Here is a 20,924-nt window from a genome sequence, read left to right as displayed (position 1 = left end):
ATTGGACTAGTTTGTGAATTTGTGCACTGCTGTTCCAAACCAATTGGCTACTGTAATGTATTTGCTTCATGGGTTCTTTGCTTAAGAATTCACAGCAACACATTGCTATTAAGAACTAGTTGGTTTATTAACAATCACACTATACATTACCAGTTCATCCACCAGGCTCACAACCACCTGCTTCATCATGGATCCCCTGAACCCAACTGGCTGGGGTTTTATTGAGTCTTGTGAACATCACATGACTGGCTAAGCCACCCACAACTCAACAGCTCTACAAACCTGTGAGCATGCTCACAGGATGCATACATTGCAGCTACTGAGTTGCTTTTGAATAAAATTATATTTAAATATAAATTATAATATTGCAAGATGTGTCATCCATTTATATTATTTTGCTGTGCATCCATCCTGGCTAATTACTGAAAATATCAACTGTAGAATAACAGAAGTTCACAGCACAGAAGGAGGCCATTTGGCCCATGATGGCTCTCCGAAAGTGCTTTCTGCTAAGTCCCATTTCTCTGCCCTGTCCCCATACTTTTTAAACTTTTTCTTCAAATATTTCTCTATTTGCCTATTTATGGATACTGCCCGTTTTAGGTGAAAGCCTGCAAAGGGGCCTTTATCAATATGGCAGTGCCCGTAACACAGGTGTAGATCAGGACATTACGCCTCCAAATTGATCCTTTCTGCCTGGAAAACACCCAATGGGAAACAATTTCTAGCCCCTGAGTTTACCCAATAACATTGGAGCCTCCAAAGCTGCTTTTTCCTGTTCGATGTGCATCTTGTTCTAATTCTTCCTCGTCTGCTTCCTTGTCCCCAAGCAACCTCATATGTGCAACCTTACACATGCCATTGCTGCTGTCACAGGAGCCAGGCTGGCCGTCCCCGAGATGTATGGCTAACCCCAGCTAACATCAAGAGTGCATTGTCTCTACTGGAGAGAATTAAAAAGACTTGCATTTATATAGCGCCTTTCACGACCACCAGATATCTCGAAGTGCTTTACAGCCAATGAAGTACTTTTGGAGTGTAGTCACTGTTGCAATGTGGGAAACGCAGCAGCCAATTTGCACACAGCAAGCTCCCGTAAACAGCAATCTGATAATGACCCAGATAATCTGTTCTTGTTATGTTGATTGAGGGATAAATATTGCCAGGACACCGGGTATAATACCCCTGTTTCGAAATAGTGCTCTGGGATCTTTTATGTCTGACTGAGAGAGTAGATGGACATTTAATGCTCTTGGTTTTTTCTTTAGGATTCGGAGTCCTCTAACGACCAATCTTCACTCTTTACTTTGAAGAGAATCCTGACAGTGGGAATGGATATTTTTCTGGAGAAGAAATTGTGCAAAAACGCAATAAAGTAAGTTGTCTTTCTGCAAAGTCCAATTTAATTTTCACAATTTCCATATGACTTCCTCCAGTACTTTTCACCAATCTCCTCTGGGCAAACACTTGGAAAGACGCCCGCCTAGATTTTACCCATTGGTGTTAAGTCTGGCATTAATGTATTTATTTCAAACAGACCAACGCTGATGTTAAAATACCAATCATAAAATCTAATTTACAGTCTCTGGGGTACATGCATAACTAATACTTATGGAGTGCTGTTCAACTCCCCTGTGTGTAGCAGCGATGAACAGATACCAATGGGCACTGGAAGAACCTTGGGTGCTTTCTTGTCATCTTTTCTTCGTGAATAAAACAACTCAATTGGCCAGAAAGTCTCCAGGCCGCGGGAATTGTGGGGGCATAACTCAGCCGCTAGAGACCCGATGAGGGGCAGAAATTTGGGTGGGACCCTGGAAAGGCCAGGTCTCCTCCCAGAAGATCCTTTGCTAGCAGTTTCCGGTAGGCCCCGGGCGGGCGGAAGTTTCAACTGCTCCAAAATTGGCCCAAGCATTGTAGGAGGTAGGCCTGGGGGGAGGGAGGGATTTCCAATGGTGGATTTCCCTCAGCAACACTTTCCTTCCATCCAGAAATCTGGTCCACAGGATACATCTCAGTTCTGGGGCGGACCTTGAAAATACTGGCCTACTGCCCCCCCCCCACCCCTCCCAGGATGGCTCGGTAGTGCCACTTTTTCTTTGCCCTCTTTGAGTCAGAAGGTTGTGGTTCACGTCCCACTCCAGAAACTTGAGCACAAAAAAATCCAGGCTGACGATCCAGTGCAGTGCTGAGGGAGCGCTGCACTGTCGGAGGTGCCGTCTTTCAGATGAGACGTTAAACCGACGCCCTGTCTGCTCTCTCTCTCAGGTGGACGTAAAAGATCCCGTGGCACTATTTCGAAGACGAGCAGGGGAGTTCTCCCCGGTGTCCTGGCCAATATTTATCCCTCAATCAACATCACAAAAAGACAGATTATCTGGTCATTATCACATTGCTGTTTGTGGGAGCTTGCTGTGCGCAAATTGGCTGCCACATTTCCCACATTACAACAGTGACTACACTCGAAAGTACTTCATTGGCTGTAAAGCGCTTTGAGACGCCCAGTAGTCGTGAAAGGCTCTATATAAATCCAAGTCTTTTTTACTGTGCCACCAAATGGGTGCCTAAGATGGACCTCATATTGGCGCAGGCACCCAATGAAGATGTGGATACTCTGGTGGGGTCAGCACTTCTTCTGCCACACTTTGGTCAGTGGAGTGGACTGGAGGATTTTGGGGGCCAGTGTTTCTTTTATAATCTAGATTGAACTTCTGTCGATGGCCATGACGCAGACGTTGCTGTACTGGACAACATTTGAGGACTCAATTACCCACCAATTTCCAAACATCCATCAGGAACTTCCACCGTAGTTACATTTTTCAATATTTCTCTTTCTGTTCAATTACTGCAGCTTCTAAATACAATCCAGATTGAAGATGCCTATAATCTGATCCCAGCACAGAAATCAGCGTCACTATTTCTATTTACTTTTGCTATGTAGAAACTTCGCTTCCGCGGATCCAGCTGCAGAGTTACTGAGAATTTGAATTGTCTATAAATTAGTAGAAATATTTAACATTTAAATAAAAATAGCATTAAATTTGAATGAATTTCATTTGCAGGACAATCATTCGGGCCTTTTCCTCTTCTCAAGCTGTGGGTGCAAGCTTCCTGGATGTGAGGTAAATGCATTATTGCCTAACAATTAGCATTGAAATATCCGAATAAGACTCGGTATAGATCCTATTTCAGTTTATTGCTTTATTCCCCAGGCCCAAACCAAATCATTTTTGTCTCAGATCAAGAGGATATTTTTTATTTATTTTCTGGGGTTTATTTTATTTGAGGAGATTTGTACAGCTCTACAAGCTGAGGGTTGGGTGAAGGCAAAGGGTTGTGCAGAAGTGCCCCTTGAAGATTTACAGGATTGGTTCTCTTATTCATCGTCATCATAGGCGGTTCCTCGAACGAGGATGACTTGCTTCCACAAGAGTTCACAGATGTTTCAATGAAGGATCCAATATTCCAGTCCTGAACTCCAATTGAGGGGGTGGAAGATGTCTGTGCGTGGATTTTTTTAACGTGTGGTGGCTGTTGCACACCAGCCACCACACGGGCTTGACAGAGCTCAGCCTTTATCCAGTGGCAAGGGTTAACCAGGACGACTGGAGACCTGCTCTGCTGCACGGACCTAGTGCGAACACATATCGCAGTGTGGGCTGGTCCGTGCTGCCCCTGGGCCCTCGGCTCTTCTGGGCCCCGTACCCTCATTCTCCACACCTTCACCCATGATGTTCCAGGGCCCGGCGCTCCAGCTGTATTTATAGCCCCGACCTGCAGTGATGTTCTCACACAGGTCGGGGCGTCCCGTGATGTTCCAGGGCCAGGCGTTCCAGCTCTATTTATAGCCCCGACCTGCAGTGATGTTCTCACACGTCCATCCTTTCCTTTGCTCAAACACTGCCCTACCACTAGTTCCACCCCACATCTCGGGGTCAGGGTGAGGGTCATTTAAGTATTTCAGGTGGGGCACTAGCACAATCTGCAGGTTTGGAGGGGGGGGAAGCCTTGCTGGTGTGTTTTGCGACGATGTTGTTTGACCAGCTATGCGGCTTCAAAATGTTGGAAAAAAATAAAACTATTGCCAGATTTTGAATTAAGGGAAAGGACTTACATTTATATATGACCTTTCAGCTCCAAACATCCCACAGTGCTTTGCAGTCTATGCAATACTTTTGAAGTGTTGTCCCCGGTGTAGTGTATGAAACGCGGCAGTAAACTTGCGCACAGCAAGCTCCCACAAACAGCAATGAGATAATGACCAGATCATCAGTATTTTTAGATGTCGATTGAGGGATAAATATTGGCCAGAACACCGAGAGAACTCCCCTGCTCTTCTTCGATTAGTTTCATGGGATCTTTTACATCCACCTGAGAGGGCTCAGTTTAACATCTCATCCAAAGGACGACACCTCGCTCAGCTCTGCACTGGAATGTTAGCCTAGATTATGTGCTCAAGTCTCTGAGTGGGACTTGAACCCACTGTACTTGGCTGCTCTATGATCGATTGCTGTAAGGCAACCAGTCATTTAATATTTACCTCCAGTACCTTGCTCTGTTTCATACCACCATATAGATTTGGGGTATCACAAAGAGCCAATACTTTAAATCAATCTCCAGTAACGTTAAAAAAGTTAGAATAATATCAAATTGTTTTCGCAATGCACTAACAATCATTCTTGATGTTATTCAAAACAGCAAGGATAACCATTTCAAAACAAACGGAGAGGTGTCTGGTCTAGATATGTCTGCAGTATATCTGTACTTCGAGAAGTTGGCAGAAAACTCCTTAATGTTGGGGCAGGTAATGTTTGCGACTAATCAAACCAAATACCTTATAGCTTCTCACACCTTAAAATACTGGAATGCAGTTTATATCACTACAAGTACTGAAGTTATGTTTTTGCATTCATGGCTATTTACATAACTCACGTTTTTGTCGATTCATCGGTCATTTTGGATATTTGATATTTCATGATAACATAAGAAAGAGGAGCAGGAGAAGGCCCTACGGCCCCTCGAGCCTGCTCCGCCATTCAATAAGATAACGGCTGATCATCAACCACAACTCCACTTTCCCGCCCGATCTCCATATCCCTTGATTCCCCTGGACTCCAAAAATCTATATATCTCAACTTTGAATATATTCAGAGACTCAGCATCCACAGCCCTCTGGGGCAGAGAATTCCAAAGATTCACAACCCTCTGAGTGAAGACATTCCTCCTCATCTCAGTCTTAAATGGCCGACCCCTTGTCCTGAGACTGTGCCCCCTATTTCTAGACAGTCCAGCCAGGAGAAACAACCTCTCAGCATCTACCCTATCAATGACAGTCCACCTTTTCCCTGGTTTGTACATGTGAAATTATTCGTGGAGTTTTGCCAGCGCATGTTTATTTATTATTAAACATTTGTAAGGTTCTGCAGGGGATTGTCAGGGGACAAAAAAATCCAAAATGTTCTATTTTCATTTTTATCTCTTCACAAACATTGTACCCATAGATTTTGGGAGGCACCTCTTACTGCTCCCCTTTCCCAAATAACAACATGATTTTACATGATCACAGTGCATTGCAGAACTTGTTCTTATTGTTCTCTACGTGGCAAAATTTGAGTCCGAAAAATGTTCTTACCATGAAAGTACCCAATCACAAAGGGCATGTTTTACTACGTTAAAGGTGCTCTATAAATGCTGCTTATTTTTGTTGCTGTGGGCTGGGAAAAGGGGTTAATCTGTGATTTAAAATCCAGCGTGAAATTGTACATCCACAAAATGTTTCAAACAACAACAACAACGTATTTATATAGCACCTTTAACGTAGTGAAACTTCCCAAGGCGCTTCACAGGAGTGTTATGAGATAAAAACATTGACACTGAGCTGCATAAGTAGAAATTAGGGCAAGCGAGCAAAAGCTTGGTCAAAGGGGTATATTTTAAGGAGCGTCTTGAAGGAGGAAAGAGAGGCGGAGAGGTTTAGGCAGGGAGTTCCAGAGCTTGGGACCAATGGTTGAGCGATTATAATCAGGGGTGCTCAAGAGGGCAGAATTAGAGAAGCGCAGACATCTCGGTGGGTGTGGGGCTGGAGGAGATTACAGAGATAGGGAGGGGGCGAGGCCATGGAGGGATTTGAAAAAGGTTGCGCAATACCTCCAACCCTTAAATGAGGACGCACTGTAAAGCTTTCAAAATGACAAAGTTACTTTTCCAAAACATGCATCTTTTTCTGATGTTCAACAGTGTAAAACAACATAAACTATTAGAAAACAAAGAATAAATCACAAAAGGCTTATTCATTTACAGTCTTTCTAAATGATCTCGAAAAGTCTTCAAAGGAATGCTCTAGGAATCATTATGTGGAAATCCCATAAATTAAATAGTTTTCACACCATTCAAATGTTTAGCATAGAATGGGGAAGTCGGTTAGCATTGCTTTGAATTCCTGTCAGCTATAATGCTACCCCCAGAATGTATGAACATCTGCAGTGCAATCAGCTATACACCAGTACAACTACAGGTTGAACTTCCCTAATCCAGAACTTCCTTATCCAGAATCACATCTCGTCCAGAACCATTCCCGGCCACCGGGTGGCGCATGCGCAGAACTCTGACATGAACAAATTGAAGTCCTTCCTCGCTGCAATCACTGGCCTGACCTCACAATCCACCGCTCCCCCCCCCCCGCCCCCCATTATCTCTCTCCCACACTCCCAGCCCCAAGCCAGCCAGCCCCGATATCCCCTCGCTCAGGACCTGTACCATACAATTTAACGTTACCACCCCTCGTCCAAAAGAAATCCCTTATCCAGAACAGGCCAGGTCCCGAGAGTTCCAGATAAGGGAGATTCAACCTGTACATATTTTGTTGCAGGAATTCATCCATCCTTACTTAAGGAAGGATATACTAACTTTGGAGGGGGTACAGAGACGATTCACTCGGCTGATTCCAGAAATAAGGGGGTTACCTTATGATGATAGATTGAGTAGACTGGGTCTTTACTCCTTGGAGTTCAGAAGGATGAGGGGTGATCTTATAGAAATATTTAAAATAATGAAAGGGATAGACAAGATAGAGGCAGAGAGGTTGTTTCCACTGGTCGGGGAGACTAGAACTAGGGGGCACAGCCTCAAAATACGGGGGAGCCAATTTAAAATCGAGTTGAGAAGGAATTTCTTCTCCCAGAGGGTTGTGAATCTGTGGAATTCTCTGCCCAGGGAAGCAGTTGAGGCTAGCTCATTGAATGTATTCAAATCACAGATAGATAGATTTTTAACCAATAAGTGAATTAAGGGTTATGGGGAGCGGACGGGTAAGTGGAGCTGAGTCCACGGCCAGATCAGCCATGATCTTGTTGAATGGCGGAGCAGGCTCGAGGGGCTAGATGGCCTACTCCTGTTCCTAATTCTTATGTTCTAAATGCAATGATCTTGTATTGTGAAGTCCATAAGTTATATATGAAAAGCATATTTTGGACCTTGATTTACTGCACTGTGGATAGAGCGGACTTTATTTATTAAAGGGAAGTTGCACTCCTGCACCTAACACTTACTATTTTACAGGTGGTGGATGCAGTACAGAAAAAACTGATCCCTTCGTTACCTCGAGTTCCTTGTGTAGAAGCTATGCGAGTTTACCTTATTCTGCCGGAACTCATTGCTGTGCTGAAAGAGCCAAACGACATAACAGCGCTGACAGAGTGTCTGAACAGAGCCATTCTTTCACTTGACAAAAGTAATTTTAAAATACTTGGTAAGTTTTTTTTAAACATATAAACATCATTGAAAACTCCGCTCTCCACAGCTGAAATACTTCAGAAGTCAACAGAAACTTAAAGTTCGAATATTCTTGCGGAATGCTCTAACTCTGTATGTGTCAGCTGTGACTCAGTGGGTAGCACTCTCGCTTCTGAGTCAGGAAGTTGTGGGTTCAGGTCCTACTCCAGGGTCTTGAGCACATAAATCTAGGCTGACACTCCCAGTGCAGTGCTGAGGGAGCGCTGCACTGTCGGAGGTGCTGTCTTTCAGATGAGACATGAAACCGAGGCCCTGTCTGCTCTCCCAGATGGATGTAAAAGATCCCATGACACTATGTTGAAGAAGAGCAGGAGAATTATTCCCGGTATCCTGGCCAATATTTATCCCTCAAGCAACATAACAAAAACAGATTATCTGGTCATTATGACATTGCTGTTTGTGGGAGCTTGCTGTGTGCAAATTGGCTGTTGTGTTTCCCACATTACAAGAGTAATTACACTCCAAAAAAGTACTTCATTGGCTGTAAAGCGCTTTGTGACATCCGGTGGTCGTGAAAGGCGCTATATAAATGCAGGTCTTTCTAAAATGTGATGCAACACTTCTTTAACTTTTGAAATGTAAGGATGGATTTCAGTGTCCTGTGTGTCAGGAGTTTAGAGCAATCAATGGGTTCAAGCCCCGCTCCAAAGACTTGAGCAAATATCTAGGCTGACCCTTCAGTGCAGTGCTGAGGGAGCGCCGCACTGTCGGAGCTGCCATCTTCTGGAGGAGATATAAACCCAAGGTCCCGTCTGCCCTCTCGGGTGGACGAAAAAGATCCCATGGCCCAATTTGGAAGATGAGCAGGGGAGTTTTCTCTGGCGTCCTGGCCAATATTTATCCCTCAATCAACATCACTAAAACAAAGTAATTCCCTTATTACTACTTGTGGGAGTTTGCTGTGCGCAAATTGGCTGCCACGTTTTCTACATTACAACAGTGACTGCGCTTCAGAAACGTACTTAATTGATTGTAAAGTGCTTTGAGACGCCCTGAAGTCATGAAAAGCGTTATAAACTTTCTTTTCAATACCACCTTCAGGGCCTGAATGTCTTGGGGGTGATTATATTTGGACAAAGTGTTCAAGCACCGATGATTCTCCTGATCAGAACTGTGGCGGAAACCCCATTTACACCACGTAAACAGGGTCTCTGCCAAAGTTAAGGCAGCCGATCGGGAGAACTCCTCGAGGAGATTCCCAGCAAATGAGTGACACGATTGGTTTAAGCACGGCACCCGCTGTTTTGTCTTTACGGTTCATCGTTCTGTTTGCTTTTTTGATTGGTGACCATCTGCTAGGTTGTGCTTTATTTTGCATTAAAATTTTCTTGACTAGAATGCTGGTGGAGCACAATGCCTGACTACTTCTTCAAGCGCCTTGTGAAGGTGTATCGAAAAGAATCACATCGACGTCTTGAACTTGCTATGGTGGACATCTCAGGAGACAGCTCCAAACTTCATGATTCCTTAAAAATTTTACAAGCACTTTACAAGGTAGGTGAGAATTGTAAGTTTTAGTTATGGACCTCTTGTCCTCACACACTGGAACTCTTCTCCTTGCTAATTCCCACCCTATCTTCAAAAGAGTTCTAAAATTTGAAAACCTACTTCTTTGATCAGTCACCTCCCTTATCTCCTCTTACACAATTTTTTGCCGTTTGTTTTTTTTAACTCCATGAAAGGGGCCTTATTTTTTTATTCATTCAAGGGATGTGCAACAAGCAGTAAAGAAAGCAGATGGCATGTTGGCCTTCATGGCAAAAGGATTTGAGTATAGGAGCAGGGAGGTCTTACTGCAGTTGTACAGGGCCTTGGTGAGACCGCACCTTGAGTATTGTGTGCAGTTTTGGTCTCCTAATCTGAAGAAGGACATTCTTGCTATTGAGGGAGTGCAGCGAAGGTTCACCAGACTGATTCCTAGGATGGCAGGACTGACATTTGAAGAAAGACTGGATCGGCTAGGCTTATATTCACTGGAATTTAGAAGAATGAGAGGGGATCTCATAAAATTCTGACGGGATTGGACAGGTTAGATGCAGGAAGAATGTTCCCGATGTTGGGGAAGTCCAGAACCAGGGGTCACAGTCTAAGGATAAGGGGTAAGCCATTTAGGACCGAGATGAGGAGAAACTTCTTCACCCAGAGAATTATGAACCTGTGGAATTCTCTACCACAGAAAGTTGTTGAGTCCAGTTCGTTGGATATATTCAAAAGGGAGTTAGATGTGGCCCTTACGGCTAAAGGGATCAGTGGGTATGGAGAGAAATCAGGAATGAGGTACTGAAGTTCAGCCATGATCATATTGAATGGTGGTGCAGGCTCGAAGGGCCGAATGGCCTGCTCCTGCACCTATTTTCTATGTTTCTATGTGGATGTTGCTGATAAAGCAGGCATTTATTGCCCATCACTAATTGCCCTTGAGAAGGTGGTGGTGAGCCGCCCTCTTGAATCGCTGTTCTTTTTGCAACTGAGTGGCTCGCTGGGCCATTTCAGAGGGCAGTTAAGAGTCAATCACATTGCTGTGGGTCTGGAGTCACAAGTAGGCCGGACCGGGTAAGAACAGCAGATTTCCTTCCCCTAAAAGAGCGTGAGTGAACCAGATGTTTTTTTTACGACAATCCGGTTGTTTCATGGTCACCATTACTAACGATAGTTTTTTATTCCATGAACTGAATTTAAATTCCCCAGCTGCCATGGTAGGATTGAAGTCATGTCCCCAGATCATTAGTCCAGGCCTGTGGATTACTAGTCCAGTAACATAACCACTATGCTACCGTTTCCATATGCTATGTGTGGAATGCAGTTGGTCAGAGCTGGGTAATGTAGATAGCACCATTAGATTGACAGCGTGGCCCCGATTTTAACCTAACCTGCCCTGTGGGAACAGGGCGGGTTCCGATCAGATGTCCATTTTGCACCCCATCTGATTTGACTCTGCGTTGAAGCCAGTGGAAAGCAAAAGTAAAGTCAGGCAGGGCGTAAAATGGTCATCCGACCCAATTCCGTCAGTTTCCCTCTTACCGGCTTAGGTTAAAATTGGATAGCACGCATTTGTAAAATTGCTCTTATCAGGAAATCACAGGTGCATCACCCGCAATTTGCCAGTACATGTCAGTGAATGAGACGGTCGTACCCATTCACAAGATCGGCCCTCGCAGTTTCCTCTTAGCTATTTTAGCTGCCATTGTCCACCTCTCTCAGAAGAGTAAAGTTGTATTTAGTCCATGCCAGAGCAAATTATACATGTTCTGTTGGAAGGAATGGGACTCGATGGGCAGATTGGCCTTTCCCATGCCATATCTTCTTAGAGTAACATAGGAATTGCGAGACGGAAAAAGACCAAAGTCCGTCTAATTCGCTTTCTAGCATCCTGGGAGTCACATGATACAATGATAATGGGAGTTGATGACAAATCATGGAAATCAATCTCTACCAATTAGTCTACACAGACCCAGACATGAGATAAGGAAAACCCCCAGTGAATCATAGAAATTTACAGAACAGAAGGAGGCCATTTCGACCCATCGTGTCCACGCCGGCCGACAAAGAGCTACCCAGCCTAATCCCACGTTCCAGCTCTCGGTCCGTAGCCCTGTATGTTACGGCACTTCAAGTGCACATCCAAGTACTTTTTTAAATGTGGTGAGGGTTTCTGCCTCTACCACCCTTTCAGGCAGTGAGTTCCAGACCCCCACCACCCTCTGGGTGAAGAAACTTCTCCTCAAATCCCCTCTAAACCTCCTACCAATTACTTTAAATCTAGGCTTCCTGGTTGTTGACCCCTCTGCTAATGGAAATAGATCCGTCCTATCAACTTCATAATTTTATACACTTCAATAAAGTCTTCCCTCAGCCTCCTCTATCATTTTTTTCCAAAATGAAAAGAAAAACTCCGAAGAAAACATACCCAGCCTATCCAATCTTTCCTCACAGCTAAAATTCTCCAATCTGGCCAACATCCCCATAAATCTCCCCTGTACCCTCTCTAGTGCAATCACAGTTTCCTGTAATGTGACCAGAACTGCACGCAGTACTCTAGCTGTGGCCTAAATAGTGTTTTATACATTTCAAGCGTAACCTCCCCGGTCTTGTTTTCTATGCCTCAGCAAATAAATGCAAGTATTCCGTATGCCTTCTTAACCACCTTATCTACCTGGCCTGCTACCTTCAGGGATCTGTGGATATGCACTCCAAAGTCGCTGTGTTCCTCTACAGTTCTCAGTGTCCTACCATTTAATGTGTGTTCCCTTGCCTTGTTAGCCCTTGGTGGAGAACTTTGGGAACCATGGGTTCAAAGTCATCCGTTCCTTCAAAGCTTGCTACACTTACCACATGTCGTGTCTCAAATTGCACATACATTGTATCCCAAAATGTTTATTATTGTTTAATTATATGTTGGCAGGTAAACTCGAGCAGATACCGCAAGTTTCGGAAGAGAAATTTCTGCATTCCTGTAATGAAAATATTTAAAGACAGATTAAGGGTAAGTCGATGATTATTTCCATGAAAGGCTGTGCTGAAAATTATCCCAGAGCTCTCTGCTTTTCTGGTATTCCCATTAAGGAGCTGGTGTTCCACGGCACCTTCAGGCGCACTTCCGCGCCAACTCCAGCAGAAAGAAGCATGGTGTAAGGGTCGGAAAATAGGCTTGGGGTTGTCTGTTACTGTCCAGGGCTTTGCACTGAGAGTTTTGGCAGAGTAAGCAAAATGTACAGCAATTTGAGAAGTAGAGTTGGCTGGAGCAGAGAAATTTCTGTGTAGTGCAGGCTGCGGAGCTGGGAGTTTCAAAACTGCGGCGCCACCACTGGCAGGAAAGTGTAATTACACTGTGACATGTTTACATAGGCAGCTTCCATTACAATTGTGGACATAGGAATTTATAATGGGAAAATTCAACACAAAATTGTAGCAAAGCTGTGAGAATGGAAAGTAAGATTTTGTAGACAGAATGTATTCAGATATAAGATTTTGAATATATTATAGACCTAGGGGTCGAAATTCGGTACCACCATTTTTGAGGTGGTGTCACCGCCTGAGTGCTGACTTCACCGCCAGGCGTGCTAAATTCAGTTTTTACACCCGAATAATTTCACATCTGGAGGCTGCCACCACGCTACCTGGAAAACGGGAAGGAAAGGGAAAAAAGAAAAAAAAAACTCAAATTTCTCCGACCCACACACAAATAAACTTTCCCACTGTTAGAACTAACGAGAAAGTGAAGAAATAAATAAAGAAAATAAACTTACCTCGCTCTCTGGCCGTTTCCGCCCAAGTTCCGCTGTTTAACTAACCACTGCTTTTATCAGGCTGTATGGCCGCCTGCTGTTACGGGAGCCGTACAAACGGAATATCGCGATAGAGGCGCCAAGGATGTGTTTCACGCCTGCTGACGTCATGATTTCCACGCCGTTAGCCGGCGGGATGTAACGGTTTAACGATCTTAAAAAAATGACCGCCGAACTTTGCGTCAGGCGCGAACAGCACACAGCACCACTCCCAACCGCCCAACTCCTAATTAACACCCAACACCGGCGTTATCAGCAGGCGTTAGCAACCGAATTTCGAACCCATAGAATATTCATCAATGTTTTTGAATGTGTGAATGCCGCTTCACACTTTATCGATCTAAACGTGCAAATCATTGCTTGAAACAATGTTTATTAAATAAAGATAGAATTATAAAATCTTACAGTGCAGAAGGGTGACATTCGACCCATGGTGTCTGTGCTGGCTGTTTGAAAGAGCTGTCCAGTTAGTCCCACACCTTTCCCTGCTCTTTCCCTGTAGCCCTGCAAATTTCTCCTTTTCAAGTTTGTGTCCAATTCACTTTTGAAAGTTACTATTGAATTTGCTTCCACCTCGTTGCATAAGAATAATTCGCATCGCCCCCACCATTACCCCCTCACCCTTGGTTCATTTGCCAATTATCTTCAAAAAGATATACCATTAAAGTCCCAATGCAGATTAGGTGTTGGTGGAACCACCCCAAGTAATCTTACAATGTAGAGAGAGTACTCCACCTATGGACTGAGACTAAGGGTTGGAAATTCATCACCGCCCAAAATGGGGCGCTACTTAATCGTTTTTGAAGTGTTCTGAGCGGCGGCCTATCCGTCGAAATTCAGCTCCTCGGGGATTTTTTTCCCCAGCGGGGCGGAAGTGGTCTATACGTGAGGGCAGAGCTGCGTGACCATCACTAGCAGGGCCGAAGTGGTGGCGGGACGGAGTATCCGAGGCTGTCGGTCATCTGCGCCGCGCCGATGATGTCATTGCGCCGGCACATCAGCACGTCTCTCCCCTTCGGTTAAAGGGGCGGGCCGCTGCGAACTCGGCATTCATTTTAGTTCGGTCCACTGGGGAGGGTTTCAGCCGGGCCAGCGGCCTGGCACCCAAGAGGGGGGGGGTGCCTCGCTGCCTATTGGCGGCCCGGCCGAACCCGCGGCCATAATTGTCGGCCCAACCTGGCAGTCGGCCGAAAAACCAAACATGTCGTCGATGGCAGCGCCACCTCCCCTCTAAGGGCGGCCGCACCGCCATTTCACACAGAGTGCACCCACAGGAAAAGCAGTTGGGGGCACCGGTCTGTGGCGACGTCGGCTGAGCGGGACAATTTCAGGTAAGGGGCAATTTCGTGAGGGGGTCCCCGCCAGACGGTAAGGGGCCGGCGCGTGCACGCCGCGATGAGAAAATGGGCGGAGCGGTCCCTGAAGAAGGGCAATTTACAAAATGGCGGCCCCTCCATCGGGAGTCGGCAGCTATACAGGGCAGCCAGAGGCCTTATCAGAAGGGGCAATTTCGGCCCCTAAAGCTCCATGTTCGAGTATGATAAGAAATGCTTTTTGTTTACCAATGGCTGCCAATTCTAATGTATCAGTTGTACAATGAAGAGCAGATTCATTGTGTAAAGGGGTCCTGTTACATTGCAATATTGAACATTACCATTGTTCCTTTCGGTGGCCGAGGAACAGAGTCAAAAACAAGGCTCGGTATCTTTAGTTATCCCACCCTGGATTTGATTTAATGTTAGGATCAAGCCCAAAGTGACGTATTTGTAAAATAATGCTCACTTTTACTTATTTTCGTGTTATTGTTTTCAGGCAAAAGTTGCGCAATGCATTCCCTATGATTTCCAAATGGTGACTGCGGCCGTAGATGAGGTATATATTTTTTAAGTAAGTACGGTGATATGTAAAGATGACCAGGAAGGGAAGAGAATTAGGAATTGATAAACATTTTGTACCATAACAGTAATTCATTCTTTATAACGGAGGGGAAATTAATTGCAGAGCTACAGGGAAAGGGCACTAGCTGGGAGTGGCACTAGCTGGGAGTGGCACTAGCTGGGAGTGGCACTAGCTGGGAGCGGCACTAGCTGGGAGTGGGCTCGGCCGTTCCGTGCTGTAACTATTCTATGAGGAAACGACAAATGAATGTTTCCCTGATTTAAATCTTTTAGCATGATTTCAGCTCAAATTGCGATGGAAAGTGATGCACTATGATTATTATTGAAAGGGCCAGCCTTCAGGAGAAAATGTGCGCCAATTTCTTTTACTTTTGGTGGAAGTTTGAAAGGCGAGCCAGATTAGCCATGTCTCTATTGCATTGCTGATGTCATGAACAAGAAAGTTGATCTCTTCCAGTCCGATTTCTAAAAATTCATTCTCAGGAATTGGGCGTCGCTGGCTAGGCCAGCATTAATTGCCCATCCCACGTTGCTTTGATACAACTGAGCGGCTGAGAAGGCAGCTTCAGAGGGCGCCTATTTCCACCTCCGTAACATCGCCTGTCTCCGCTTTTATCTCCGCTCATCTGCTGCTGAAGCCCTCATCCATGCCTTTGTTACCTCTAGACTTGAATATTGAATGGCTGGCCTCCCACATGCTACCCTACATTAACTAGAGATGATCCGAAACTCAGCTGAGTTGTCCAGTAGTCGTGAAAGGCGCTATATAAATCTAATTCTTTCTTTTTTATTTATAATGCACCTTTGGGTGGTGAATCTTTGGAATTCTCTGCTCCAGAGGGCTGTGGTGGCTCAGTCTTTGAGCGAAGTCAAGACAGACATAGATAGCTTTTTGGATATTAAGGGAATCAAGGAATATGGAGATAGTGCAGGCAAGTGGAGTTAAGGTAGAAGATCAGCCATGATCTTACTAAATGGCGGAGCAGGCTCGAGGGGCTAAATGGCCTACTCCTGTTCCTACTTCTTATGTTAACGTAGTAAAGCAACCTAAGGTGCTTCACAGTGCAGTAAGCATCAACAATATTTCTACTTGTATTTATATAGCGCATTTAACATAGTGAAACATCCCAAGGCACTTCACAGGAGTATTATGCGATGAAAAATTTGACACTGAGCCGCATAAGTAGAAATTAGCGCAAGTGATCAAAAGCTTGGTCAAAGAGGAATGTGTTAAGGAGCGCCATGAAGGAGGAAAGAGAAGTAGAGAGGCGGAGAGGTTTAGGCAGGGAGTTCCAGAGCTTGGGGCCTAGGCAACAGAAGGCACGGCCACCAATGGTTGAGCGATTATAATCAGGGATGCTCAAGAAGGTAGAATTAGAAGAGCGTAGACATCTCGTGTGTTGTGAGGCTGGAGGAGATTACAGAGATAGGGAGGGGCAAGGCCATGGAGGGAATTAAAAATAAGAATGAGAATTTTGAAATCGTGGCGTTGCTTAACCGGAAGTCAATGTAGGTCAGCGAGCACAGGGGTGATGGGTGAGAGGGACTTGGTGCGAGTTAGGACACGGGCAGCTGAGTTTTGGATCATCTCTAGTTTATGTAGGGTAGCATGTGGGAGACCAGCCAGGAGTGCGTTGGAATATTCAAGTCTAGAGGTAACAAAGGCATGGATGAGGGCTTCAGCAGCAGATGAGCTGAGATAAAAGCAGAGACGGGTGATGTTACGGAGGTGGAAATAGACGGTCTTAATTACACTGCGGATATGTGTTCGATAGCTCATTTCAGGGTCAAATATGACACCAAGGTTGCGAACAGTCTGTTCAGCCTCAGACAGGAGTTGGGGAGAGGGATGGAGTCATTGTCCAGGGAACAGAGTTTGTGGCGGGGACTGAAAACAATGGCATTGGTCTTCCCAATATTCATCAGCATACATGTGGAAACTGACGCTGTGTTTCCGGATGATGTCACCAAGGGACAACATGTAGATGAGAAATAGGAGGGGGGCAAGGGTGCTAAGGGGCTATAAAAAGGGGCTATTTTGCCCCCTCTGTCTGCTGTAAAATCAAACTCACATTGATATGACTAAGAATCTAAAGAATGGAGTTAGAAATTAATTTTGGGAACTGGTAACACAAGAGCAGGAGCCCTGGACTCCAACCACATTAACCACTCGTTCATGCCCAGCCTCTACCGATTCCTGAATTATGCTCTCAGGATTGTCCAGTTCCAAGATAGGGTTCCCAATGGATTACTTCACCGAGGCAATACATGCCATTCAGGGAAGGAGATACGTTTATGGGAATGTAAATAAGGCCTGGTCACCTGGTAGCAAATAAGATCTGTGATGTTGACTTTGTTTTTTTTCACAGCTAATGGCGGGAATTCCCTTACCGATAATGCCAGAGTTTTGGCAGCTTCAGGCATATTTCGTAGGACTTCGAATGGTATGTTACCTGTGTTGCGTGTTTGTTTTTGTGAACGGCGTGACTCCTGCCAACGACTGGAGGTTGCGCATAAGCACACTGCGCATTCATCTGGAATCGTAAGCTTTTTTTCCCACAGAGCCTTTTTGACTGGCATATTTCCTCACCACCCGCTCTCCCCTACCCCCACCCGGCATTTGATTTTTTAAAATTAAACAAACCCGCTCCCGTGACAAACGGGCAGTGCGCATGCACAGTCCGCTTCCGGTCCGTTGGCAGCAGTCGCGACCTTTTGTGAATGATAGTCAATGGCCCAAAAATTGCGGCCTCTCTGGGTGCGTGTGAAGTGCGCACGCACCCGAAGAGGCCTCGCAAATGCCAGTTCTCGGCACGCGTTGCGCATGCACCGAGAACCGTCTGTTTTGACAGATCGCGCGCATCCGCGGGAGAAGGACTTTTGCGCGCAGAAATTTTGCTATTTGCCCAACTCTTGCCTAGTGAATGTCCTTCAAACTCTTATCGGCGTTTAGCCTACTTTTACCAGCATAAGAGTTTTAACACGTAGAAAAATTAATGTTATTACTTATTTTTATATTAAGAACCCTGTCTATGAAGGTATGTTTATTTTGAACATTATTAAAACATTTTAAAATAAAATTCTCAAAAATAAATTTTTCTCTAAAACATTTAACTTAACGCAATTTTTATTAATTTAAAAAGTGAAGTGTTTTTTTAATTTATGTTTGTGTTTTATTTGCTGTTAGGAGTATTCTCATTGATAGTAACGGGAGCTCAGAGCTCCCATTACTATGAATGAGAATACTACATTGTGATTGGTAGTCCGGCCCAACGTAATCCCAGGCTGCACATACGCTCTTGGAATACGTGGGCCTGTTCGCTGGGCTACGCATCTAGGCCTCGGAGCGCAAGTTCCTCCGGAACCACCAGGTATTTTCGTTAGAAAAATGTTACTACAATTTTGGGGCCATTTTCTTTTGTTATTTTCCCCCTATTCCATGAAACAGAGAAGTTTCCTTGCACCCACCAGGTCACCAATAGGAGAGCTGGGGAATTTATGCACCTTGGGTTGACTCGAAGGGAGTAGAATCGTTCAGTTCTGCACTGTTCCTGGTTTCCCCCGAAGTTCAGGAGCCATTAGGCAACACCCAAGTTACACTCTAGGCTCCAACTGTAGAACCACTGAATTTCCCGACTAGAAAGTCAGTCCACTCCCTGAATGTTGAAATTGCTGGTGACATCTTACGATGTTTCACTACGTTAAAGGCGCCATATAAGTGCAAGTTGTTGTTGTTGCTGGAGCTCCAGCCTCACCTGTTGAACATTGGTCCAATGAGGCGCATTCACCAACCAGAGTGATTGTCGAGAGGACTATTGGGGTTCTGATGGGAAAGTTTCAGTGCCTTGAGAGTTCACTCAGAGCACTACAGGATGCTCCCGAACAGGTCTGTCACGGTGAGGTTCCTTGCCATGCCCTACACAACTTCGTATTCAAAAGGGAATGGAAATTGAATTCCTGGAAGAGATAGGCCTGGATCCTGAGGAGGCTGAGGATTATGGAACTGAGCCTCGTCCCTCTGAGGAGGCTGAGGATTATGGAACTGAGCCTCGTCCCTCTGAGGAGGCTGAGGATTATGGAACTGAGCCTCGTCCCTCTGAGGAGGCTGAGGATTATGGAACTGAGCCTCGTCCCTCTGAGGAGGCTGTGAAGGAAACTTGTAGGCTGATTATTAGTAATATAAACTCTGTGGTTTAAAACGTTCCCCATTGAAAACCTCCAATACTACATCCTCTTAGTCTTCATTCCATCTCCAATACTTCTATAATAGAAAGATATCTTTGACTTCAAGCAGATGTCACAGGAACTAAAGAGCTCGTTGAGCAACAGAGCTAATTCAAGCAAGGATACTGGATTTATTGGCCTTGAAATCCCCGGCCTCCCCGGGTCCATACGGAGTGTGTATCACAAAAGCCGGCTTTTCGCGTACAATGCGCTGAAAACTGGCTTTTCCGATCTTAGATCTTCCGTATCTCAGGAGCGAGGACATTTGCAAGGGCAAGATTGCGGTATTTACGCATATCTTGCCCAGCAAATGTCCTCAAAACTCTTGCACCTGACAAAAGCAGGTGCATAGTCTACTGTTACAGGCATAAGAGTTTTAAAACACACAAAAACATTGTAAATAAAATTTTAAAAACACATTTTATTGTTAAAAACCCTCCCCACTACGGTAAGTTTATTTTAAACCATAATTAATTTTTTTTTTTAAATCAGAAAAATATATTTTTTTTTTAAATACATAAATAACTTTAAATTAAATAAAAATATGTTGTGTATTTTTTCTATCTTTTATTATTGGTTATGTGTGTTTTGGGAGTTGTTTCTCATTCATAATAATGGGAACTCCAACTTATGGACTATCCTGCATCAAGTTGGTCAATTCCAGCCATGCCCTTGGTACTAGGCCGGAGTTTCGGTGGGAGACCAAGTTTCAAGACCACGTCCATCCTGACATCTGGAGCGTTGACCCATCCGAGTTTTCCCAACTTTTATTGCCCATTCTCCCAATGTTCCACTCGCTCTATTTGTTTCTGTTTTCTTTCTGCATTTTGCTGTTTGCACAACAGACACCATTTACCACATTGCTTTTGGGAAGAATCATAGAAATTTACGCACAGAAGGAGGCCATTTCGGCCCATCATGTCCGTGCCGGTCGACAAAGAGCTATCCAGCCTAATCCCACCTTCCAGCTCTCGGTCCGTAGCCTTGTAGGTTACGGCTCTTTAAGTGCACATCCAAGTACTTTTTAAATGTGGTGAAGGTTTCTGCCTTTACCACCCTTTCAGGCAGTGAGTTCCGGACCCCCACCGCCCTCTGGGTGAAGAAATTTCCCCTCAAATCCCCATTAAACCTACCAATTACTTTAAATCTATGCCCCCTGGTTGTTGACCCCTTTGCCAAGGGATATAGGTCCGTCCTATCCACTCTATCCAGGCCCCTCATAATTTTATACACCTCAATCAGGTCTCCCCTCAGCCTCCTCTGTGCCAAAGAAAGGCAAGACTGACGAATTTAACACAAGGTCCCCTTTAGCCTTTTAAACAAACTCGCGTGCAATCACTCACAGCATCGCTGATGTATCTCTGCGCATCAGTGAGGAATTTTGGGTGTTCGGCAAAAATGTGGGCTGTTGCACGAACCGAACGGTTCTGCAGCTTACCCCCTCTTTTTGCCTGTAGATTTTCCTGTGGAGGAATTGCTAACCATTTATCAGCTCTTCAGAAAGCAGTGCAAATGTATGGCATGCCAAGACCTGAGACTCACTTTGTCCTGCATTCGTAGATAAGCGATGAACTGGTGCAGTAAGACAACATCAAAAGGAAGGCTTAATGGGGGGTGGGGGGGGATGGGAAATATGTCAAATGTGAACCATTCATTATTTTGTAGAAATATACATAAATCACACCTAGCTCATTTTGATTAATATACTAGATTCTATTACGTATAT

General features: G+C 44.8%; 1 protein-coding gene across 4 annotated transcripts in view; it reads left to right on the top strand.

Annotated features, from left to right (window-relative positions):
- LOC139250167 (probable E3 ubiquitin-protein ligase HERC4) overlaps positions 1–20,924 on the top strand; it is a 56,786-nt gene that overhangs the window by 15,678 nt on the left and 20,184 nt on the right. For 3 of the 4 annotated variants that reach the window (XM_070872691.1, XM_070872695.1, XM_070872690.1), the window contains exons 9-16: positions 1,269–1,375; positions 3,063–3,122; positions 4,699–4,804; positions 7,558–7,747; positions 9,128–9,285; positions 12,194–12,274; positions 14,889–14,948; positions 17,344–17,418. In XM_070872691.1, the coding sequence (XP_070728792.1) occupies positions 1,269–1,375; positions 3,063–3,122; positions 4,699–4,804; positions 7,558–7,747; positions 9,128–9,285; positions 12,194–12,274; positions 14,889–14,948; positions 17,344–17,418 (837 nt within the window). The remainder of the gene's footprint in view (positions 1–1,268; positions 1,376–3,062; positions 3,123–4,698; positions 4,805–7,557; positions 7,748–9,127; positions 9,286–12,193; positions 12,275–14,888; positions 14,949–17,343; positions 17,419–20,924) is intronic. The other variant, XM_070872692.1, reaches the window with a different exon arrangement.

Source organism: Pristiophorus japonicus, chromosome 2, assembly GCF_044704955.1.
Source record: "Pristiophorus japonicus isolate sPriJap1 chromosome 2, sPriJap1.hap1, whole genome shotgun sequence".
NCBI classification, from domain to species: domain Eukaryota; kingdom Metazoa; phylum Chordata; class Chondrichthyes; family Pristiophoridae; genus Pristiophorus; species Pristiophorus japonicus.
The sequence above is the reverse complement of the archived record's forward strand: the minus strand, read 5'-3'. Positions and strand labels throughout refer to the sequence as shown.